Source organism: Sprattus sprattus (assembly GCF_963457725.1).
Source record: "Sprattus sprattus genome assembly, chromosome: 3".
NCBI lineage: Eukaryota > Metazoa > Chordata > Actinopteri > Clupeiformes > Clupeidae > Sprattus > Sprattus sprattus.
In genome coordinates, this window is record NC_137922.1 from 17,917,175 (window position 1) to 17,943,661 (window position 26,487).

The 26,487-nt window shown below is 42.9% G+C and overlaps 1 protein-coding gene across 1 annotated transcript in view; it reads right to left on the reverse strand.

The window, feature by feature from the left end:
- Positions 1-19,025, reverse strand: part of LOC308362238 (gamma-aminobutyric acid receptor subunit beta-3-like) — a gene marked incomplete at both ends in the record, with an annotated part of 34,455 nt that extends 15,430 nt beyond the window's left edge. The window contains 4 exons of the mRNA XM_080834804.1: positions 2,424-2,491; positions 2,726-2,817; positions 4,096-4,143; positions 18,895-19,025. Of these exons, the coding sequence (XP_080690930.1) occupies positions 2,424-2,491; positions 2,726-2,817; positions 4,096-4,143; positions 18,895-19,025 (339 nt within the window). The remainder of the gene's footprint in view (positions 1-2,423; positions 2,492-2,725; positions 2,818-4,095; positions 4,144-18,894) is intronic.
- Positions 19,026-26,487: the final 7,462 nt, after the last annotated feature.

Consider the following 26,487-nt stretch of genomic DNA (forward strand, 5'->3'; position numbering starts at 1 on the left):
GCAGTTTTGAGATACTGTACAAGCCGATTACTATAAACAACTTGTTAACTGGCTCCAATCCCAGTCTAATTGTTTTCTCATGCTATCATAACCTGACCCTGACCTCAACCCCTGCCTGAACCCTAAAGTTAAGACACCCATTTTAAATTAACAGAAGAGTTTTTTTTTTTTTTCTTCTCTGTTCTTTCAAGCAGGTGTGAAAGCACACCCTGCCAGATTGCTTTACAGGCAGGGAGATATTATTCGTCACCTCTGTCATCATTTTCGCATCCTCTAAAAAAAATACTTCCTGGATCTCCTTTCCCTTCCTCCAAAGTTAAACGATACCCATGATGAGAACCTGAGATGGAAATGTACAAAGGCATTCTTATTTGAGAACTTTCAAACTTGTCCAGGTCAATGTTGAAGAGCATAGGTCAATTTAAATAGCTCCGGTAGTCACTGCATGCTTGTCTCGTTGTGATTCAGGAAGTGTTGCTCACGTTGCTTGTTTCAGGATTTAACCTTCAACTTTTATGCCCCCCCCCCCCCCCCCCTTTTGGTAATTCATAATACACTGAAACAAAAATGGCAAACATAAACCTGTAATGAAGATTACGTTGCCAGGACAATCTAGCCAACGTGCCCACAAATTCAAACAGGGTGCTTTGAGAATGAATAACCCACCGCCACCACCCAGCAGTCCCTGCAGAGGATCTACACCTTCTCTACTTTTCTCTGTTCGCCTGGGTGAGTAAGGAAGACAACTCATCAACACTCCACTTTCTGATTCCAACTTGTTTCCTTGGCAACAGGTGACTAAGGAACAGTTTCCCCCACCAATCTTTCAGCAGTCTGCCGGGTGAGATCCAATGCTTCCTGAAGACGTGAGGGCTTTCGCTGCATGCTTCATAACCATGAACCATGAAGCCCACGTGTACTATTCCACTGGTGTGTCCATGGATACCACCACATGCCACCATGTGCTAACACATTAGCTGTTTATATAGATCTGTTGAGAGAGACTTTGTAACTGTCCATTTCCAGGATTATGGACACATGTGCACTTCCTGACTCCAGGAGTGTATGCCTCAAGTGTTCTAAGTCAAGAGAGAGAGAGAAAAAAAAGAGAAAGCAAGAACACCAATGACATGACTAAATCTGATTCAGATATAGTAAGTAGCATATGGTGGGGGAATCGTTTGCTCCTTGTTGAAATCTTTTCGAAGAAACATGTTTGTTTGGCAGCTGCTGCCCCGCACGATGCACCTGAGTGTGTTTCTCCTGCAGCTTTGGGGAGACCTGAAGTCATTACGACTGGAGAAGATCTGAGAAGAGGCTGTACTCGTGCTGAGCCTCTCTCCAGGAACCTCAGGTGGAAAAAAGGAGAAGAAGAGGAAGGATACAAAAAAAAAACATGACCAAACAGACTGAACCCAACCTCTGGCAGATGGGTATGTGTGTGTGTGTGTGTGTGTGTGTGTGTGTGTGTGTGTGTGTGTGTGTGTGTGTGTGTGTGTGTGTGTGTGTGTGTGTGTGTGTGTGTGTGTGTGTGTGTGCGCGTGTGTGTGTGTGTGTGTGTGTGTGTGTGTGTGTGTGTGTGTGTGTGTGTGTGTGTGTGAGTGTGTCTGTGTGTCTGTGTGTCTGTGTGTGTCTGTGTATATGTGTGTGTGTGTGTGTCTTTATGTGTGTGAGGGTGAGAGTGAGAGTGAGAGAGAAAGTGTATCTACCTAGTTCTTCATAAATTCTGTTAGTTTCTCAATTATGCAGAATGACTTTGTCCAAAATAAAAATCCACTTTCACTATTCCTACAAGCCATCTAACTAACTCCTAAACCAGAACACTTATCCAGACTTAAATACACCGTATATCTAGATAAATAACCTTTTTCATTTACAAGTCTACAAAAGTAAACTGTGTTTCTTGCACAAGCAAATAATCATAATTAGTGACAAACTCTTTTACACAATTACCCAGGTGTTTTCCACGTCTCCTTAGAGGCATGAGTTCTTTACTTCAAACAAGTCAATATTAATGAAGAATGCATAATATGAGCCACAACACAATTCAGTAAACTGTACACGATTTCTGAATGCCTTGAACACCAGTGACTGCACTGGGAGCAAATGCATTTCGGACTTTACCAAGTCCGTGTCTTCAGGACCATGGACAGCAACCAAATTCACCCACTCAAACACTCGCCTTCTCTCCCTCTCTCTCTCTCTCTCTCTCTCTCGCTCTGTGTTTGTATATGTGTGCATGCTCGACTTGATTTGATTAACTAGGATCGAAATAGATTTCGCATACAAGTCCACTTTGCGGCGATTCTGAAAACGACACAAGCATTCCCTGCAACCGAAACTATTCGAAAGTCCCTACTAAAGTGACGCTCCACCTTTTGATCAACACCAAGCCGTGCAAGGCGGCACAAAGTCGCACTCACCATGTTGACCTCGGACACCATGTCAATGCTTGCCACGTCTATGCTCATTCCTACAGCAACCGGGGCACCTATGAGAAAAAAAGGGATTTAACATGAAGAGCAGTTTTATTGGACAGTGGGGGTGAGGTTTTCCATAGGTTTAATTTGTTTTATATATTTCAAATAGGTTAAGGCATTGGCAGCAAGATGCCTATGTCCAAGGAAAGTATATAAATCCAATAATGAGTCCCTTCCAGATAAGTACTAATCTATTGACATTATTGTATTGACTGAATGAAGCTTATACATCAAACATGACTTACCACCAAAGTCTGGTCTAAGGCGAATGTCATACCCCGATAGTAGTCTATCCACTGTCTCTTTCACAAATGACATATTGCCCGGCTCGTTTGCGCTGTAAAAGAGAGATGAGGTCGGTTAACCCTGCTGGAAAACAAGCTACCGCTCCAAGCTTAACCTCCGCCACCAAAACACTCACCTTTGCGCGCAACAAACAAACGTTATAAGAACTGGCACGGAAAGTACACCAAACAATCTTGATTTCGGAGCCCCCGGCATTCCTCGTAGGTTTTCGGCAAAGACTTATATTGAAATCTGGTAACCTAACGCTCACTGCATTCCATGGGCAGCGCACTTCATGAAGGGAAGAGTCGACGTTTGCTCTTCAATTGCGTCAAAATCGTTTGGCATCACTCGGTTTAGGATGATCGGACGAAATCGCAGCTGGTAACATTGATGCATTTCACCGGGGACGCGTATGACTGAAGCCAGCAAAAAGTATCTGTTGCTGGTCGCAAGCCAAGTCCGCACTTTACACCCCTCGCTCTGCCATCATGAGTACCTTCATTCACAGCAGTCAAATACCAACGTTTCCCATTGCGAAAAGTATCGACTTCTTACTAGAAATGACTGAGACGACTGACAATAACATCTTATCACTTGTCTAGTGATGTCAGAAAGAACACTAATTCTCCTCTCACAGTCCTCGTCGCGTGGAACTAATATATTGAGAGTTGGTCATATCAACTTACAAGTGAGCTTTCGGAAATTGCAATTCTAGGCACAAGTGTATCCGTATGCTATAATTGGTGCCGTCACGTGACCTGGGGCACCGTAGGTAGTTTGATCTTGAAATCATTGGCGAATTGTTTTGACTGGTAATGAAAAGTTTACAGAAATCCCATATCGACAAATCGGTTAATATGCAACCCGGACTGCGTTCACGACAGAGACACAAATGAACTGTTAAATCTTGTGTGGAGCAGAATTCACGCAAGACACGAGGTGTTCTCTAGCATGGTTTTGCAAATCTGGATCAATCATTGGAGGAAAATTCTGAAGACCCCCATAGTTGTACTTTTGTTAAAATGGTGGGTTGGTCACAGAATCTGAGCCTATTCGAAACATTCTTGAGGAGGCGGTTAGTGGTGAAAAAAAAAAAATCAAGACTAACATTTTCATTAGATAAGTGATTGTTATGACACCTTAACAAGAAGGTTAGGAAAGCGGGTTCGTCCAAAAGACAAAAGTTCTACATCGACTTTGACAATACAACATTGGGCTACAAACAGTTCTCTGTTCATTTTTACACTTTATGAAAACGGTGGGCTTTTTCCCCAAACAAATTTGAATCAATATGACAGTTCCTTAAAGAGGCAGTAAATGTACTCACCTTGTGTCATAAATTGCGTACAACTTCTTATTTCCATCGACTGCATTCCTGTGAAAAATAAAACAAATTCAAAATGTATTGATTTACAGACCCCTTGGATGTAATTACACTGTTATAATTTCATTACCATTTTGCATTACATTAATATGCCAGTAGCTGTAAAATAATGTATTCATATGAAAGCAGATGAACTCTTACACAACCAACAGAAAACAAAGTTTTTTGTCAACTTGAGGGCATTTTAGACATGTGCTACTGAAGGTTAACAGCGGTTGTTTACAATTGTGGCCCTTGAATGTCTGAAGATTTGAGATACCAGTACAACAAAATTGAAATCAGCACACGACTGCCTATAACTGAGTATTTTAGTCCATATTTTCCTCACAAGTACTGAATTTCATGTTCCGGTATGATTTAAATACTGCGTTATGACCCCTTCGATTTGTGCGTGTTATTGAACAATATTGATTTAACGGGAAAATGTTGGATTAGAGGTCCCTCTTACGGCGGTCTTAAAAACTTCTTTCCTATATACCCCATTCACTCCCAATCATTCTGTTCCTCTCCTCTCCCCCTTTTCCATCATGAAACAACCCCTCCCATTTCCCATTCTCTCTCCCAATACGACACTCACCCACAAAGAAACATTGCTTCTTTATTTTCTTTTGGCTCTTTAGCCTACTGTAGATAGGGTACAGCTCATAGACTACTCAAAACTGTCCACCTTGGCTTGGGTCTAATATCAGTTCTTGAATTATACACCAACCAAAGACAGGTCGCAGATTCAGTGTAAGCCCTTTCAAATCACTTCTGATATTATATCATTAGATATAAGTAAGATATAATTTTGAAAATATAGCTTTTATCGAGCTGATTCTCTTTTTCCCTTCACTGGCATTGCCTACGGAGGAAAGCTGACGAATTCCCAAAGTGGGGGAATGCTAAGTAAGCAGAAATGACGTCGGGTTGAAGATGTAGGCGTTTTGGTACTCTTTTATCGGATCCTGAGGATATAAGCATTCTTTCCCCTTGAATTGGACGGAGCGCCCTGCCCTTCAACTCAGAAAAATGCCTCCCTAAGGACTTAATTATGGCTTACGAGGCGTTGTGACGTCCCGTGCGTTGAAACATATTACTAGCCACAGCATAATGAATAGTAAGAGTTGGGTCTTGGGGAAAGCGACCTAAACAGCACCTGAAAGCTTCAGGGTTTTGTTTTGCGGAACGAACACTATTATAGCTAGTAGAATCATTGGACAAAAAAAAAATAGGTGCAGTGCATAATGCAAGCTGCGCCGGAGGTGAGAAGGGGAAAAGTCTCTCCCGTGGAAAGGGCGGGCTGCCCGCTGTGACAACCACTGGACAACCAACTTCCAATCAAGGGTATGCTAGACAGTATTGTCTCTCCAGTGAATGCTGAGTTGATACTCGTCCGAGGCTTTGGAGAATGCGTAGCAGGACGGAGGCACGCATCCCACGCTGTGAGTTCCCAGTAATTTCTCGATTGAACAGGAACGAACAATACAAGAGTCCTACAACCAGAGGTGAAATCGGAGCGGACAATCTCCCCGAGACGGCGACCTACCTATACTCTCAGTGTTGCGGATTTTGAACCCCTCCTCAATGGCATGCAACTGGAGCCGGTAGCAATGGCACGAACCCACTCAGGTATGCTTTCTGCTTTATTGATTAAAGGTATGTAAAATCAGTGAATGAAGTGCTCCCCTCCAGTGTCTCTTCCAGTGTATTTTCACGAAAGCGGCAAAATAAGGACATTGTCCTAGACATAGTCTGCCTGTAAAATCATACGCAGTGGAGCATAGTAATGCTGCAAACACTTGCAGCAATCGGGAGACATTTAATTCTACAGCAATAATAGGCTCAAAGGCGTAATTGAAAAAACACAGTCAAGGACATTGGCATTGGTACCGAACGGAATAGGAGGCAAGCGTTTACCGGGCTGTTGAGTGCGCAACTGTTAATATGTTAAATGGGGAGGTCGCTTCGAGGTAAATTTTCGGTCTCATCGGGAAAAGCCAAGATGGACCTACGAAGGTGGTGAGAGGGGGATTGAGGATATCTGGACTGACTTCTGTTAAGGATCGGATCAGCCAACACTCCAGACGTAATTGTGTACAGCCTGAAATGCTTTGTATCGTGAAATCAATGTCTGAGAAAAAAAATCGAAACGTTGTACACCTTCTTACACTTTCACGTTGACAACTGTGCGCGTTGATAACGCTTGAAATAATAGCAGAGAAAAGTCAAGCATACTGTTTTATGTGTCTGTAACATCTAACACATTTATCTCCTTTTTCCCTGTTCCAGGGCAAGAGAAGGGGATGGGCTGCGTCTTCACACCGAGGCGCATCCTGGCGTCTATGCTGCTGCTGTTCGTCACCTGCCAGACGAGGTAAATCAAACTTTTCTCTCTCAACGCTGCCCGTATGTTCCATTCTGGCGGTTAATCACAGCGTACACATTTCCCACCTACATCTGCATCTGCATAACTGATACATCGAACGTGGCCTTAAAAAAACTTTTAGAAGCTCAAAGTCGTTCATTTCACTTTAGGGTCAGCGGTGTTGTTCAAGCCAATGCATGAACCACACCATACCATCGATACTAAACATTAAACATCAACCATTTTCCACCACATATGTTTTGCAGTTATTCTGATACCACAGAAGAGCCCCTGAAAGAGGTTGAGGCAAATGACAACATAACTATATTTACGCGAATATTAGATGGACTACTGGATGGTTATGACAACAGACTACGTCCAGGTCTAGGAGGTAAGCAAACATACCTGGACATATATCAGATCAGATAGTGGCTTAAGTTGTGGAGGGTTCATAATCATAAATGTTTAAACTATGCTTGTCCTAGCTCAAACGGGTAAATGGGTCAATAAATCAATGGCCTGATATGATGTATAGTGCACTGTGTGTATAGACAAGAATGTGTGTGTGTGTGTGTGTGTGTGTTTCTGCCTGAGTGTGTGTATATGTCTCTGTGTGTGGGGGGCATGCCTCTGTCCTTGGTTCTGTGCATGTGTATTTGTATTTGTGCTTGTGTGTGTGCGTGCGCATGTGTGTTTGTGTCTGGTACACCATCTCTACACGTGCTACACACCTGGGGAAAATGATCCCAAATCACACTAAGTTCTGGCAGTATTCATCCAGCTGCACTCATCGCGGGGTGCAGAATTAGAGTGTAGCAGACTGAGCCTCCCTTTTAGAGCCGTGCAATCACAGTAATAGATCAAGCTCGAAGTGAAAATGGCTCCCAATGCCCAAACCTTCCATATATCACAGTCTTCTTAAAGATCACTTCCTTCTTCAATAACCTTGAGAACCAATACAAATGCTCTTTTCAACGAGGAGGAGGAAGTCCACTTTCTGCATTTGCTTAAAGGGCCAATATGTTGACACGATCAGAGAGGCCACTGTGGAGAGGAAAGGCAGTGAGGGGATGAGTGTGCATGCAAGCTACATCACTCTTACACTCCCCTCAGCCGGAAGGGCTCTCTGCTAATCTTAGTATTTGTGTTAGTAAAAACCCCTAGTAGGGAAAATAAGAGAAAACAGAAATGAAATAACACTAAAAATGCATCTCAAAGATCTCAATGTTGAGGAAGAGGAAATTAACATTGCATGGCAATGGTTAACCATTCTATCAAATGCTATTCACATTGCATGCTTTTTTCCCTTTCTTCTGTGTCATAAACATCCATTCTCTCGCATCCACAGAGAAGGTTACTGAGATAAAAACCAATATATTCGTTACAAGCTTCGGCCCAGTCTCAGATACTGAAATGGTAAGTTGCTGATGATAAATAATTGATGCTCTCCTCCTTTCCTGGTATTGCATTGTATTGTTCAATATTAAAACATATTTATATATATATATATATATTTATATGTTTGTATATTTTAAATATTTTCTCATTTTAATTTCTAGTGTAAATATGTGATGTTGATGATTTGGATATCTGAACTAAAACATATACCTAAACTGGCTTAAAGGTCAAATTTGCCTCTCATGCAGCATCATAATGTACGATTAGTATGTTATCACTGCTTTCTCTCACACGGTGTCTTTTCTATGACTCAGGAGTACACCATCGACGTGTTTTTCCGGCAAAGCTGGAAGGACGAGCGGCTCAGCTTCAAAGGGCCCATGGAGAGGCTCCCTCTCAACAACCTTCTGGCCAGCAACATCTGGACTCCTGACACCTTCTTCCTCAACGGGAAGAAGTCCATCGCTCACAACATGACCACCCCCAACAAGCTCCTGCGTCTACAGGATGATGGAACACTGTTGTACACCATGAGGTAGGACCACATGTCCGCCGCACCACCCCACCCCTTCCCGCCCCCCATGTGGCTTATAGCAGAGGCTGATTACAGAGAGTTGTCAGCCTCTATCTCATGCAGTATGCTATATCTCATGCTGAATGCTGAAGTTAGCTTTTTATGCTTCACAAGAAACATGATAAATATTGCGGCTATGTGTTCAGCAGACTAGCGACTTGGCAGCACACAGGTGGATTGCTATGTAGGTTTAACCTGTGTGTACTCCGTGGGAATTAAACCCATGACTTTGGTGGTGTTTGCACCTGAATCTCGATACTTAAGCTACAGGAACGCTGTGTGTTTGTGGAAATGTTTCTTGCACAGTGCATCATAAAATATGTCCTGCCCAATTCAGAGCGAAAAAGACCCAACCTTGATCCCTGAATATATTTGATTTAAACACTTAAAAACGGCATCTTTAGCTTCACAAAATTCCACACTGAATATTGGGGAAGAATGTGTTTTAATGGTGTTCTACATAGAGCTTTTTATCACTCAACGCAGAAAAAAACTGTCATGGCCACCTTGTCCACAGCCTTTCCTAATATGTGCTAGTTAATGCTGAAAAGATTAATATTGTTTCATTAAATGGTATTTTAATGGTATAAAATGTATTTTCTACCGGCATCTGGGCAAAAAATACAGGGCCTTGATACTGAAATGCATTCATTTTTCATAAACTCCATGGTGCATATCATAGTATCTATGTACCATCAGCAGTTTGAGAACAAATCGAAGTGCACAGAGCATTCAACACACAGTATATCAAATGTTACAGTGTGAAGCCTCTACAAGATTGTTGTATGAATGACTAAGGACCTGACCCCTGAAGTGGGGAAACCAGACACTTTTGACAGACTATCATGAAGTCTTGTCTCAAGGGTTATGTCAAGCCAGGGCAAACACAATTTATTATTCGCAGCAATGAAAAAAAGGACTATGAGGACTGTCGTAGACATGCGTGGTGTGGTCTGGCAAAGTGTCTCTCCTCAGTCAGCTGTTCGGGCAGGCTGACCTGATTGAAGGTTTGCTGATTTGAAGCAAGCGGGCATGCGCGTGCGATGATCCGCTGACGCCGCCGTATTGCTTGGGGATATAGTTGAACCCGAGGCACATTGTGATCAATAGCTCATATAGAGATCGGATTGACAGTGGCAGTAAACCAATTACAAATAACCTGCATGGTCACGTCTCCTGCTCTTAATCATCTGCAGAATTGCCACGCTAATGAGAAACGGAGAGGAGATGGATACAGCACTTGGACTAACCCCAACACACACATGCGCACACACACACACACACACACACACACACACACACACACACACACACACACACACACACACACACACACACACACACACACACACACACACACAAACACACGCATGCACACACACCTGCACATAAACACTAGCACACACACACACCTGCACACAAACACACACACAAACACACACACACACACACACACACACACACATATACTAAAAAACACACTAGCACACACACACACACTTACACACACACACACACACCTGCACACACACACAATGAGGCACTGAGGTGTTGGGTTTAATCAGCTGCTGCTCCGTCCACTTCCAAGTAAGTTTCCATTTACAGGGCCAGGACATTAAGGCATAGGTTTATAATGTGCACAATCTTTCAGGAGCCACAGGCAATAAAGATCTCATCTTATCTAATCTCGTCTCGTCTCGTCTCGTCTGGCAGGCATTGTGTCGCATGTGCCTGCATGTGGAAATCACGGGCGGCGGGATAATTAGCTGGGAGAGGCAGAATGCGAGCAAGAGAACATGCATCACGCAAATGAAACGCCGAGAGCGCGTTTAGGCACTTTGTTGGGATTAGACAGAGAGCAAGCTGCAAGTGCTGCCCGTGCTCAAGGCACTGTAAGTTATCACCGGGGAGAACCGCCGGCTGTGTCCACCATGAGTACAAACAAGATGAAAAAGATGTGTTGTGTTTCCTTCGCGCCATGCCAAGAGAACACCCCCCCCCCCCAAACCCCCACCCCGCCTCCACCACCCCACCGCCCCACCAACCACACACTACTTTTTTTCCACCCAGACTTGCTGAAAGGACATTTTCTCAGTCCACTCGATCAGCATTGTTGTTTTGGTGTGTTGCCACAGGAAGGCACTGTTCCCAAATCTCTCAAATGTCAGGCCGTTAAAACCTCATATTGCCTTAATCCCCAAGATCATTCAAGACTGTGCTCTGTTGTTTGTGTGTGTGTGTGTGTGTGTTTGTGTGTGTGTGTGTGTGTGTGTGTGTGTGTGTGTGTGTGTGTGTGTGTGTGTGTGTGTGTGTGTGTGTGTGTGTTTGTGTGTGTGTTTGTTTGTGTGTGTGTGTGTGTATGTGTGTGTATGTGTGTGGGTTTGTATGCCGTGCCTCATGATTCTTCTGCTATGATGAGCAATCCAAAATGTATTTTTATCCAATTAAGTCAATTTTAATTGGGGTGTTCTAGAAATCATCTGACTGCTTGTTGTTCTCTCACTGTGAGATGTTTTAAGGGAACTTCTGCCTTCTCTGAGATGGGGATTAAGTGAAGAAGCATACAGTTTATCCCTACTGCTGTTGTTACAAAGACCTATCCCATAAACAGTCGAGAGAAAGAATGCGCACAGGGATGTCCAGAAGATGGCAGTGTAACATTTTTTTGTTTTTAGAATAGTGTCTAGAATCAAATCTGCACACTTTGCTGAAAGAAGGAGACATTTCTCATTTCTCTTTCTTTTTTCCTGTCTTTTTCTCATATTCTGTCTTGCCTTCTCTCTATCCCAGAAATAGATATAGGAAACAAACTCAAACACAGGGAAACATAGTTATTATATCCCTCTCTTTCTGTTTATCTTGTTATTGTTTGTAATGCTCTACAGTCTACATGTCACATAATTATTGATTAGAATGCCAAACCGTCATTGTTTTAATCATTGTGCCTGTAGGTTAACCATATCAGCCGAGTGTCCCATGCAGTTGGAGGACTTCCCAATGGATGCCCATGCCTGCCCACTGAAATTTGGAAGCTGTGAGTTCCTCATTTATTGCTGTAGTTGTACCCAGACAGGCATGTGACTGTCTTTAAAGACTCACGATCAGTGTTTCATTCACATGCATTTCCTGAACTTTCACTGGTGTCTGGACTCTTCTGAAGATAATGTTTTGAAGTGGAGTCATGCATTGGACCATGTGAATAATTCATTTTCATAGTGTTTGTGACGAATGGAAAATGCCTGGTGCACGCACAAAATCATTCTCTTTTTCATTTGGCCGCAGTAATTAGCTATTATCTTTCAGTTCCTGACTTTTCAATGGCCCTATCAAGTGTCTGAAACATCAAAACCTAATTAGAAATTATGAACACATTCAGACCTCATATTATGATTCATACAACTTCTAGTACTTTCTAAAAGAACTGATCATGAAGAAGCTGATATAAATCTAAAATATTCATCTTTCCTATTTTCATTTAACATTTGTATCCAATATTTATTCACTGTCAGTCATCTTAAAACTCATGCATGTATCCTTGATGGCAATTGATCCATGCAATTTGTGAGAGGTTACTTCAGTTCAACCCTGCTTTCCATATCAGAACAGTTATAACAGAACAGTGATGACGTTACCATGGTTACTGCATGTCAGCGATGTTTTGACGATCAGAGATGTATAGTTTTGCTTCTACAAAATGTATGCCTGCTCTCTCTATAACTGTGCTTTATGTTACCTACCTTCAAATCCCTGCTCAAAGGCCTCCTGTTAGTGTGACTTTAGGACACTAGTAAGAGGATTGCGGGCCCACGGGTTGTGGCTGTGGACTTCAGGACACCACTGATCGCAGGCTTTATACTAAGACACCGCGTCAAATTGCTTTTACCTACACTCGTCAAACGTTATCATACACCGTAGTGTAATCTGTGTTATGAAGCAATCGGTGTTATGGATGCATGTTAAACAATGTGGAGATGTTTTTTTTTGTTTTCGAAAATAGAAAATGGTAAAAGGATACCTTCGAGTTGAAACTTTGTTTGATAGTAAAACACATAATACTTGACAATACGTATAACTTATTCTCAGTAGGTTATATGGACAAACAAAGTCTTATTCATTAAGAGTTTAAGGTGTAGAAATATCTTGAGGATCACTGACACAGAGAACAACTTTTTGAGGAATTCTAAGGCAGTACAGCAAGATGGAGGCTATTCCTCTGTAAGACAAGGAAACAAGGATGTAGATGCCTCACCCAGTTCACTTCATTCAGTCACACAAAGCAAATGCAGACCCATGTTAGTCATTAGAGTATGTCAGTGACCTACAGCATACTGTATGAGATCTAGCTAGAGAAGAATCTTTTTCTGCCTAATATGGCAACTGAGGGTACATTTTCAGAGCTTTTTCATTCTCTTCACAGAGCTCTCAAAGCTTTGAAGATCAGCAAACTTTGTTTCCCCTGTTTGCAGAAAATAATCAGTGCATCAATTCGATTTTTCTTAAAGCTTGCAATCCATCAGATATCTTGATCTGGGCTTGGCACATGAGCAGAAGCTTGCGGTCAGTTGAAAATCCCCCCCACCCCCCTTTACGCAAACACTCAAAGTGGAATATAAATGGGTCTGACGTATGAGAATTCACTCAGTGGACCAGGTCCAAGTGGAGCTGATAGACACTCGTAGTGACGACATCACAGGATTTCCCGATCTCCCCAGAGGGGTCATAGTGCGCTCAGGACAGTATGTGCTCTACTGGAGCCAAACCGTCCCATCTGGACCGAACGACTAGCACCAGCACATGCCCCTAAAAACCGTGAAGAAGTTCCTCGAAAGTGCCGTGGTCCTGTTACATCACAAGACCACCAAGCCAAGCTATTACATCATTTATGATGCTCGCCTGCATGTTATGATGATATAAGCCCACACTGACTTGGGTTGTGTCGGCTTAGCATAGGGGCTTTAGCTGATTGAGAAGGGTCTGATCGCAGGCGTGGCTAGACACTTCTCTCATTGGGTCACGTCATAGTCATCAGATGCGGGAAGGGATTGTGGGATATTTGTCGTATACTGTTTTGACATCTTTTATGGCATACCACATTGATTCAGATTGCTTCATGTGGTATTGTATCATCTGACCAACAGTATAATGTATGCTATGAGGTAAGTCATATTTGTGTCTTGTATTGTCTAACTGCAGATACCCTTAGTGTTGTCCTACAGATATAGTTCCTAGGAGGATAGCTGGCATTTCACTACATCCATCTCTTCTAAGCCACATTTGGCATTTCCTCATTATAATTTCTGCCCCTGTAAAGGAAGCAAGTCAAATAAATAAACACAACTAACCCTGGCTGGCTCATATTAACTGGCACATTTCTAATCAGACTCTGTGTTTTTGTGAGAAAAACATACTCATAACCTCCTAGTGTCCAAATGTTACCTTTGGAGTTAGCATGGCATTGCATGCAGAGCTGCCAAAGGGAATGGATGTCCCCTGTCCTGTGATAACCGTCCTCGTGTATGTCCCTTCACAGCCCAATGTGCTAAAAGACCTTTGTTCCTGTTAGTGTGCCTTTGATATACTTTCCTCACAAAATTTTTTAGACATGTCCCATTGCGTCTGTTTGGTCTCATATATTTGCCATTGCGTGTTGTCTTGCAACTTACCTGGGGCACTGGCCACAAATAAACCTGAGTTAAATAAATAATACTAAATACAACTTTGGGACTTGAGGACATCTGTAACTCATAAACGTTTCATCCCTAGAGCTATTATGCAGGCAATATAGCATTATAATCTGATAAATAAACACTTTTGGAATGAAGAGTAAAACCTTGGTAGGAGAGAAAGAGAGCTTTTTACAACTGATGATTTTGGCTTATGCCATGTTATGGTCACACAGTATCTTGCTTCTTCTGATGTTTTTTAACATTGCTAAAAGAGAGCTGTTAGACTGCACACAAATGATCCCAGGATTTAATTTTTAGCTGTCACTTTCAGTGTTTGGAATAGAGCTTTACTGTAATTCTGTAACACTTGATTTAAACACTTGATTCCTTATGTGTGATAACTTCAGTGTTATCTAATAATGTCTGTTAATAATCATTTAATAATTTGTTATACATTAACAGATCATATATTTTTGATTGAGTTAACATTGTAATTAGCATAATTGAGCCCTTAAGGCAACATAAGTATTGTCTAGTTTTGAAATATATACTTAGCACTCAACTGTGCCACAGTTTACAACATGTAGTTGCATGCAAACAACATATTTTTTTTCAACTACTCTCATGTCTGTGCCATTTGTATCCATTGTGTTTATGCAGAAGTTTGGCTTTGCTAAAGAGATAAAGGCCTTAAGTGCCCTTTGATTGGATTTCTGATTGATATAATTTAAAGAGTCTATTGGTGAATTGACATTGACACTGGCCTTTTTATCACTTGAAGGTGTTTAACTGTGAGGGGGGAAAAATGAAATGAAAGAAAAACCTAAGGTATTGATCCTGTGTGTATTTTCGATCCGAGACAGAAGAGCACAAGCTGCTTGTGTGTAGACGTCTCTGCATGTGACAGGGCTTAAGGGGGACACTAGCCTAAAGCCTACTAGATAGAGAGTGAGGGAAGTGTCTAATCCAGTAGGTAAGCACACAAGCTAAAGTATCGTAAGGATGCCCCACACCCCAGCCATCCACACACTCACGCTCATGCTCGTACTCACTCACACGCCTCTGCCCCCCCCCCCCCCCCCCCCCCCCACACACCAACACTAATTGTCTGCTAATGGATTTAGGTTGTTTATATTTAACATAGAGACCTTAGCCTGAGAGGTCTACAATACAATAGAGAGAACAGTTGTGCACAAACTCTTATTTTAATGAAAGTGTTAAAGGGAAAGAAAAAAAGGAAGTGAAAATTGCTATAAAAAAGGTTTTACTGTTATTGTAATCTCAGTATCCATATATATATAAACTAAATTAAACCCACTTAAACCCATAGCCTAAGATATAGATATGATTCTGACCTGGAGTATCTAAAATAAATATTTCCTACTGAATTTTACTGAAGCACTATATTAAAAAAGATTAAGTTTCAAAATTATCAAACTGGAGATTTAACATATAAAACCTTTTTACCCATTTTGAACTTTTCTGCCTTGATGCCTCAAGAGTTGCCCTCATCTGCTCTGTAAACTGAAGCAGTGAGGATACCGCAGTCCATGATGGTACATTGGAAAAAAGTTACAGGCAACAGCAAACCCCGTCCCTCTGTTTGTCCAAATGGCTGTTTGGGTTAAGGCCCCCTGCATCTGACTCGCTACCCCACAGCCCCTGCCCTGGGGGTGTGGTGTTGGGGGAGGGGGGCGCTCGCACTCAGCTCAGCGTTCTGGGTCAAAGGTCACTATGACTGTCAGCTCTAATCACAGCCTGAGCGATTAGCGGCACGCAGTGCAAACACACACTCCGCCAGGCGCCTTGCTCTGGGCCAGCGATTCGCACTGCCACACCACAAACATCACCAGCTGACTTGTACATGCTCTCTCTCTTTCCTTCTTTGTCACTCTATCTTTCTATATCTCTCTTCTTTATCTCTGTATCTCCCTCCTTTTTTTCTCTCCCTTTTCCCCACCCCCTCACTCTCTATTCTTCTGTTTATCTCGCTCTCTCTCTATTTATCTCTTTCCATTCTCTCTCTCTCCTCATCTGTAACTCTATATCTCTCTTTTTCTTCCTCTCTCTTTCTGTATCACACCCTTTGTCTCTCTCTCCATTCTCTCACTCCATCACTAGCTCTCTGTTTCTCTCTCTCTTTCCATCACTTCTTTTACTACTCTACTTAATCTTCTACTACTTCTGTATCCCGTCCTATGGCACAGAATCCACTCTCCTATCTAATTTAGGTTTAAGGGACACACCTGGACGGATTTAGCTGTATACACCGTATATAAGCACCAGTCAAACAAGCGTTTGCTTTATCTGGCTAACCTTAGCTGAACAGGCTGTAGCTCACCTTTTGGGTCACACAGAGGCTACTAAACAGCCAGGTTCACCGCAAGAACACATATTCACCAGTGATGTTGTATGCATCCAAAGCTGACAACCTTGTATTCTTTCAGACTGGCAGAGTCTGAGGTACTTGGCAGCTGGAACTTGAACCAAAACATCAAAGACTTAAAATATGCCATTACTGCCAAGGATCCAATGATAATTAACGTTTTATAGGCCAAGGAGAGGGAGGACAGGAGCGGGAGTCTGTCCTTGTGTCTGTTTTTGTATAGATGCTATATTTTTATTGGCTCATGAAATTTTGGCAATTAAGGAAGAAGTCATTTCTGATCAAGAGTGAACCTAATTTTGAAAGGATTCAGGATCTAAAAATCTGAGAGTACAGAGATAGTTATTGTAGGTTGAAGCTTAATGAGTTTTGTTAACAGCTCTCTCCTTTCCTGGCTATTGTTAATCTATAAGCTAATATTTCATTCTAATAGACTTAAGAAGTATTAGTGTTTGTTCTGTGTCTTTCTGTATCTGTGCTATATGTATTTATTTATGTGCTTTTCGATGTATTTGACATTCCAGAATATGTTTCATCTCTCCCCCACCCTCATCTCTCCCTCTCTCTCCTTACCCCACATGCCCCTATCCCTCACTCTCCTGCCCACTCTACCCCACTTTTATATCCTCAGATGCTTACCCGCTCTCTGAGGTGGTCTACATATGGACCCAGGGCGCTGCTAAGTCAGTGGTTGTAGCTGAGGATGGGTCAAGGCTGAACCAGTACCACCTGATCGGGCAAACGGCTGGCACAGAGGACATCTACACCAGCAGAGGTATGAGTTCCCATTACAAATGCTGGAGTACATTCCACATTTATAGATGGATACAAATAGATGACCCCAGCTGAAACTTAGGATTGGACTGTGTTGAAAACACTTGACTATGCCGCCCACACATTTTGAGAATATGCTTAATGGCAGCTTGTCATCAGTGTGTACATTGTTTTCCTATTCTGAGAACAGATGGTCCAGGTGGCCCTGAATTAGAAAAATGTTCCAGTGGAAAGCTAGCTTAAAGGCAGCATTTGTTTGGAATGAAGAGTAGAAAAATACTCTGGAACTAAGTATGCCTCACGACACACACACGTGACAAAACATTTTAATCAGTCCTATTCAGTCACCCACATGCAATTGTCCCCCCTATTCCCAAGCAATGGCAACCCAACATAATGCTGTAATCTTAAAACACTTGTGCAGGGAGTTGCGTTAGAGCGCAAGGGAAATATCATGTCCAGGGCCTTGCCAGCTGTCCTGGTGTAGAGCCTGCAGGAAAAGCAAACAACACTTATCCCTATCCTGAGCTGCTAGGAAACTAGGGTTAATCCGCGCGGACGCTTCCATCAGGGGCCGCCCTGTGTTTTGCATAAGAGGACGGCGACACGGAGGGCGGGGATTGGCTGGTGGGGCTGACCCACGTGGGACTGAAAGGCATCTGCTTAATTCTCTTATGTAAAGCATGGAGAAGGCCTCTAATACGCTCCTGCCACCAACCACCACCACCGCCTGCTGCTGCTGGGGCTTCTGGGGCTTCTGCCGCCGTGGCTGCACTCATGTGCTGTGCGGATGGTTATTAAAAGTGTGGATTTCTCCACCACTCTCTCTAGCAAGCGTTCGAAGGGGGGCGGCAGCGGTTGAGATGGAGGGACAGATGAGAGGAGAGAGTGAGAGAGAGAGAGAGAGAGAGATAGAGATGTGCAGTACGCTGTGATGCCGTTTAACCTCCAACCCATTAACGAGGAATGAGTCCCGACAATCTCCCTAGGATCATGGATAAGGCCCTAAACCCAGAATGTTAAGTCAAGCACAGAATACGTTAAGCTTTCTTCAGCTACTCTCAGTGCTGTCAGGCTTGTTCAGTTACAGGGTTTTTTTTTTTTTTTTTTTGCAAGCTGCGTCCAACCTGTGGCACACTGCCATCTGTTAGCGGGTTTAGAGTGTCTTGTGGAGTGGCATGGCATGGACCTGGCGAAGCCATTGGCTGCCAAACCTGCAGGAGGCCACTGGGGTCCAGCACCCAAGTGGACGGGGCTGTTGTCTTAAAAGAAGACGCCTAATCATAGGTACAATCCCTCTTTGCTAAATCAAGGCGAGATTAACCCAGGCTCAGTTGCAGGAACATGACACGACATCGTTTCCGTTCACGAGCTATACCAAAGCCCTACTATAAATACGAAGTAACAGTGGACTTGGCGACTTCTCAGCGTTGCCTAAATTTCACTTCTGATCTCAAGATAGCACAAGATGGCCGCGCAATACCCCACTCAGAAAAAAATAAAACATTAATTTGCTTTATTTTCTAGCAATACTTTCTGCCTTAAAATTGAGAGACTGTGCACCACATATATTTCTCATGAAACTTGCCACACTCACCAGTTGACTTGCATGGCTGCGTTGTTCTCGGCAATGAAAGGAAGTTCCCCATAGACACTCCAAAATCCTTGCAATAAAATCCACCAAATGAACATGTTCAGTCTTTTTTTCCGAGGCGCATCCGGCTCCATGCATCAAAGGCAAAAAGTCCAGGCGTGGTGGAGTAGTAGTGAGCTGTCCCCTGGTCTCTGCCACAGCAGGGCTACGAGGCGGTTGGCTTGAGTCATTGGTGCCATGGACTGGGCAACGTCTCCGCTTCAGACATGTCGCCTCTCCGCTCTCTCTCTCTCTCTCTCTCAGGTTTTTTTTTTTTTTACTTTTCTTCTTCTTTTCACGTTCAGGACGAGGTAGGGTTGAGGGGGGTTATGGGGGGAGGGAGAGTTTTCCTCCTCTCGGACGATCGCGAGCGCTTCTCTGCTGGGCAGGTCAGCCCCCCTCCATCACACTCTGGGGGTGCCTGAAGATTTAGTTGGCCGGCCGGGTGTTTCAGTGAAGTGGGCGAGCCCCCCCTCGAGCGCTTGTACTTACCTCCCTCGGGATGAACGAGTGTGGCCTGACGGAGAGACAAGGGACTGAGCGGCTGGCGAGCACTGCTGACGACAGGATGCAGATTGTGACAAGGGATTAGCGAGCTACAAAAATCGGATTTTGCCCAGAGAAAGCAGCAGTCATCAGTGGATTTGATTCAGTGGATTCGGCAGTGGGGAAGCTAGAAAGGATTTTTTAAAAGCTTCAAATGCAATCTTCAGTTGGTTAACAGGATATTATGTTTTCTGTCTCTCTCTCTCTCTCTTCCCCCCCCCTCTTTCCCTCTCTATCTCTCTCCCTCTCTCTCATTCCCCTATCTTTTTTTACCGCTGAAGATTTACCTCCTGCTTCCACTGGCACATTACTGAGTGTGAAGCAAACACGTGTCAAGTGGAGAGAAAAAAAATAATCTATGATTAGTTTCGCTGCTTAGCTGTTTAAATGAATTATACCCATGCTATTGTCATTTCATCTTAGGTTCAAATCATGTCAGTGTGTTTATTAAAAACAATGGTTGTCATATTTTGATATTCCATTCCAGTTCTTTATTGCCAATATTAAAATGGAATTCAACAACAATAAAAGCAAAACAAACAGAAAACTATCCATTTGTCAATATTTAAATTTTGATAACTTATTTACAAATAATATGTAGCACAATATCTGTTTAATGACAAAAAAAGTATAAATAAATAAAACTTAAAAAAATATTTAAAAAATAACCACCTGTTCATGTTTAGCCTTATTCCTCTATAATACAGTGTTTCATGACAAAAATAATATCTCTCCTTGGCTTCACAACAGTGAATAAATCCTCTGATATACAGTGCCTCTTATTATAAGTCCTAACCCAGCTCTGTTCTGTCTCCCATAGGACAGTACACAGTGATGATGGCCCATTTCTATCTGAAGAGAAAGATCGGCTACTTCGTCATCCAGATCTACATGCCCTGTTTCATGACCGTCATCCTGTCACAAGTGTCATTCTGGCTCAACCGAGAGTCAGTGCCAGCAAGGACTGTCTTTGGTGAGAGCATGTAGCATTTTAAGTCACACTGTAATGCCAAATATGGACCACTACAGAGCTTGTGGTACGTATGGATGTCGTTGACTAAATTGATGGAAATAATTTCCAAACACTGTTAATGACTTAAGAATATATTAATCAAGTGCGTTGTATTAATAATTACTTTGTATGAATCATGGTCTTATGGAAGCAGGGACATGGCTTTTCTGTGTTCCTGTGTATATGTGTAAGAGATGTTGTCTCATGTTGGCATCTGTGTGTGTGTGTTTGTGTGTGTGTGTGTGTGGGGGGGGTGATAAGTGAGTGGCTGTCCAGTTAAGCTCAATTGAGTTAGTTTAGAGATTGGGTCTGTTCCATGCCACTTAACTCATTACTGCTGCCTGGGTCATCAGGTAGATGCACTCCGGTGCTGATGCTCCTGTGCTCACCTTTCAGGTGTGACAACGGTGCTGACCATGACCACTCTTAGCATCAGCGCTCGCAACTCCCTCCCCAAGGTGGCCTACGCCACCGCCATGGACTGGTTCATCGCCGTCTGCTACGCCTTCACCTTCTCCGCGCTCATCGAGTTCGCCACCGTCAACTACTTCACCAAGAGGAGCTGGGCCTGGGACGGCAAGAAAGCTATGGAGGCACAGCATCCCAAGGTCATTAGCGCCTGTTTGTCATGTATATGCTATGCAGTGGGCACAGCATCCCAAGGTCATTAGCGCCTGTTTGTCATGTATATGCTATGCAGTGGGCACAGCATCCCAAGGTCATTAGCACCTGTTTGTCAAGTATATGCTATGCAGTGGGCACAGCATCCCAAGGTCATTAGCGCGTGTTTGTCAAGTATATGCTATGCAGTGGGCACAGCATCCCAAGGACATTAGCACCTGTTTGTCATGTATATGTTATGCAGTGGGCACAGTAGGTTATACTCTACATAGCAGATGGGTGGCCTTTGGTTAGGTGTACTGTGCACAGGGCCTAACAGTGCCCCAATACCAAGGTCAAACATTGAATTCCCACTCATGTTAGTTAAAAGTACAGTGTATATAAGTGTATAATAATGTCTCAAATGGTCCCATAATATTGGGTTCCATGTAGCGGACATCCCTGCCTGAGGGTACAGCGCTTCCCAAGGAGCATCGTGCATTCTGCTTTTCACTGGATCTCTGGGAAAGGAGAAAAACTCGAGTTAAAGAGGCGCAGGGAGGAACGGAAAGAAATAATTCAGTTATTAGTTTAAAATGAGAACATTGCTTAAGTTAAGTCGGGAAGAGTGGATGGAATGATCCTACGGAAACACACACCGCATTACGTTTGCAGCAGTGACAGGCAGCTCAGAAATGGTCATTTCCAGAGTTAAAATAACACAATGTCTTCGTTATTTAACACACACAACCACAAACACACACACACACACCACATACACACTCCTTTCTTGGTGTGTCAAACTACTTATTGTAAGGACCTTTTCGATACATACAACATCGGGCATTGATTGATTGTCTGTCACCGTGGGCCGCATGTTAATTTACAGCGGGTAGGCACATCTTCTGGGATTGCGTTGGATGGATATCATCAACACAGGACCCGTGCCACTGATTAAATACCATCCATACCCATCACAAATGATGGTGTGGGTCAGTGGGCAAGCACTCCGTATTAATCACCATGGCTGTAGTTTCATAATTTATGGGTTTGTGACCTTGCTGTACCTTTGAAACAGCAGTTGCCCCAAACGCTTTTCAAAGTACGATCTCCTATGCTTCCATGTTGAACTGGTGGTGGGGTTATATACTGTCAGTTGTAGATTTTTACAGGGGAACAATACTGATTTTGACCACCGCTCTAGAAAAAAAGTGTTCTCTGAGGAAAAAATGGGGCAGTGATAATGACACTGAAGGATTACAGAAGGAGAGAACAGAACCTACACACACACACGCGTACACACACACACACACACACGCACGCACACGCACACACACACACACACACACACACACACACACACACACACACACACACACACACACACACACACACACACACACACACACACACACACACACACACACACACACACACACACACTGTCCAATCCCGTTGTTTAGACTGTGTAAGGTTGGGAAATGAAAGTAATAAATGTCATTGGAATAACAATAGAAATGTCACAGGAAAAAAACTACACAACAGCTTTATGAGGAAAGAAATGTTTTTTTTTTTCTCTCTCTCTTTAAATCCCAATGGCACAGTCTCTATCCATGGCAGGTTAAAAAAAAAAAAAGTAAACCAGGCTGTGTGTGTGTGTTTGTGTGTGTGTGTGTGAGTGTGTGTGTGAGAGAGCGAGAGAAAGAGTATATGAGGTCATGTTCGTACATAGTTCATGCAAGTAAATGGTGTGTGTGTTTGTGTGTGTGTGTGTTTAAGTGTGAAAGTGTGTGTGCGTACTTGCATGAGTGAAAGAAAGCATAATCTAGTGAGAGACAAAGAGAGCGAGGAAAAGTGGCCTCCTAATGACTCTTCAAACACTGCCTCTGATGTAAGAACAATTTCCCCTAACCCCCCCCCCACTATGCCCTTCTGCCCCCCACCCCATTGTAGAAGCGGGACCCCATGATGTTGTCGAAGAAGCCCAACAACGTGTGCTCGGCCGGGGTCAACTTCACGCCCAACATGACCAAAGACGTGGCCATCTCCACCATCTCCAACAGCACCACCATCCAGATGCGTGCGGCCGAGCTCCGCGAACCTGACCCCAAAAAGACTTACAACAGCGTCAGCAAGATCGACAAGATGTCCCGCATAATCTTCCCTGTCCTTTTCGGGACCTTCAACCTAGTGTACTGGGCCACCTACCTCAACAGGGAACCCATCATCAGAGGGGCAGAGTCACCTGCATAGAGAAGAAAGCTGCTCTCTTGTCCCCATCTACCCTCTCTCTCTCTCTCTCTCTCTCTCTCACACACACACAGTCACGCCATATTACCTTAGATCTGTCGACCGCGATCATTGATTACCTGGAGATGCTGTCTTTTCATCTGTTCATACGTTCATACTGTCATACATTCATCCCTTCATCATGGGAGATGGACTGCCATGTCCATGCTGTAATTTGCATGATAGAAGCAGAACAAAAGAAGAAGAAGAAGAAGAAGAAAAAAAGAAATACAGTTGCCATGTATGCCTTGAATATTTGTACTGTATAATCCCTTGCTTAATTTTCATATTAATGTCACCATTGCCATTCAAGTCCTTTCCACCTCCCTTGTAAAAACAACAAAGAACTTTCGTTTTGGAAAATGAAAAAAAAAACATCCCATTCAAATCTGAGGCAACAGAAAGCATTTCTATTTCCCCCTTTCATTTGACACCTAATCATGAGAAAAACAGACTGAATGCTATGCAAATCTATGTCAACATGCTCTCTCATATTAATGCCATATGCAATAAAGGATTGAGGAACCAAAACAGAATTTACAAAGGGCTAAAGAGTCCTCTTTTGCCAAACATTGACTAATTGGCTGTCAATCAAATCTGAAATGTGTTGCACAACAGTGCCCCCTAATTCTATGTTGTTTATAAAACTTATTTTCTAAACCCAGTTTTTTGACTTCTCTGGGGTCTTTTGTACATTTGATGTATAAATAGGATGATTTATGAGGCCCAAACAAATGATTAAGTGTATAAGCGCCTGTTACCAATAGCAAGAGGTGAGCTTGTTGATGAAATAACTCATACCAATTAAGTATTTGATACTCCCTTGTGTGAAGGAAAAAATTGTTCAAAATTGGCTTTTTAAGATTAAGATATATATATACCTCTGGCCCAAAATCAATGTTAATCACAATGTTTGTTTTGTTTTTGTTTCAATCCATTTATTTGTATTATACTTACATATTCCACCTCTTTTAAATGTTAAGCTTTAAGAGACAGATGAGTGAGACTAAGAGAGCTTCATTCTTTGTATTTGCAACTTCTTACTTGCTCCATTTTTGGTCACATTTCTTACGATTCAGATGCTCAGTAAGGATTTGATCCTTTTTTCACTCATTGTACAATGACATTTATTTCTCACCTTAAGTATTTATTGAGTATACATTCTAAGGACTTTTAACTTTTAACTATTGAATTCTGTACTTAATTGCACAGTGTGCACATGTTCCCAAGTGACAAACACCCGTAGGGGAGAAACAAAGCATGGACAGCTTTTTGCTATTTGCGATGCTCTCAGACAGAGCTGAAAAATGGCCGAAACAAAGAGAGCGATTTCCTTTTGCTTGGGAAACAAGGTGAAAAGGGATCAAACTGTTGTGATTACACATCAATCCTCCCTTTCGAAAGGAACCCCCCACCATCATCACAGTTGGAAGTATGCACTGTTTTGACAAGCCAGCTAATTGCGCTTTGATGCCTGACTTTGGACTCTTGCCTCTGGGATTGCTCTTACCTGACCTCGCCCTCAGTACAAGACTCTCCCTGAGGACTTGGTCTGCACGGCTAACCCCCTATAAATCCCACAGAGATACTTTTTCTTTTCCTGTTGGACTCTGCGTGAAGGATAATTGAACAACTTTGATGAGTCCATTGACGGTTTGCTTAATGCTGAAATACAATGCTTTCTATACTGTACATGATGACCTTTTTTTTCCACACGTATATGGATGTATTTAGAGACTTTTTAAGAGAACTATAAGTCCTCTCTTAATGGGAGGAATACATGCAAAAAGCACATGAAACTGAGTAAACTGATTCAGCAGAGCAGACTCACCCACTGCATTGGAAATGCAACTATTGTAATCACCTCTTGGACCAATATGGATGGACAATATCCCAGCATTCTTATTTCCGACCTGGAACACTAGGATCCTCCTGCAACAATCAAAGGAGCTCTCAAAGGAATCCAGTATGTAAAGTATAGGAGTAAAAAGATTATTGATGACTGGACATCAAACCAACTGTAAAGATTTCATTAAAAGCATCATGTACCTAAAGCAATACAGCCATTCTTCATAGTATATGTGAGCATGAGGTATTTGCATGTTAGATCACAAATGCACCTGTACAACACAACAACACAATCAGGGTTCCAATACAGTTCTCACCAGGATCATCATATGGATTAATCATAGGGAGAATATATTAAAACCTTTGTGTTGGTCCAAGAAGTTTCTAGAAAAGAGCCACAGTGTCTGGGTATGACTGTTCAGAATGTCATGTTTATTTGCTAGACTGAATGGGCTCCTGTGTGGTGGTTGCTTTTGCTGCTGCTGTAACATTTGAATACGTGAGAGAGAGACAAGAGAGAGAGAGCTGTGGCTGGTCCTGATGGCTCACTGGATTAGCAGCTGGGGGGGATAACCCAGGACGTGACATCCTGCTGCGCTGGAGCGGTGCGGGAGGACTCCGCCTATCCCAGCGGTCTCTGGGATAGTGGCCACATCTGGTGTGCAGCTGTTTCTCAAGGATTTGGTGCTGCTTAAGTTTTCCTCTCCATCCCCTTCCCTTCCCCCACCCCAGGGTGCCCACGCCTTCCTCCATTTTAAGCCACCCCTGATGACGCCCATTCCCACATGGCAGCCATTTTTGATTAGTGGTCTTGGAAAAGCACTATGTGTCTGGTCCTGTTGGACAGTAATGATAATTACTAGACCTCTGTCCTCAGTCTTCAAATAGCTGCCAGAGTTAATCTAAGACGATATCATTCAAATACCGTTGCTTGCGGTCATGATCCATGATGTATGTATGTTTAACATTTATCAAGCAGCTATTATGATTTAAGTGATTAAATGTTTTCAGTGGGGATTAAGACTTTAAACAAGGGCACTGCCCTCTATCATACGTAGTAAAAGCTGTTCTTGGGCAAACTGGAGGTGTAATTCCCCAATTTACCACATGATGGTGCTCTGTTACTCCGTCATCGTCACCACTTCAGCACCTCACTGTTCGACGGTACGGTTGAAATCCAGTTGAAGATCTCTGGGCGAGACTGGTGATTTAAAAAGGGATATTTTGCAGATTTCTGATGACATTGATAACCCATTCTGTGC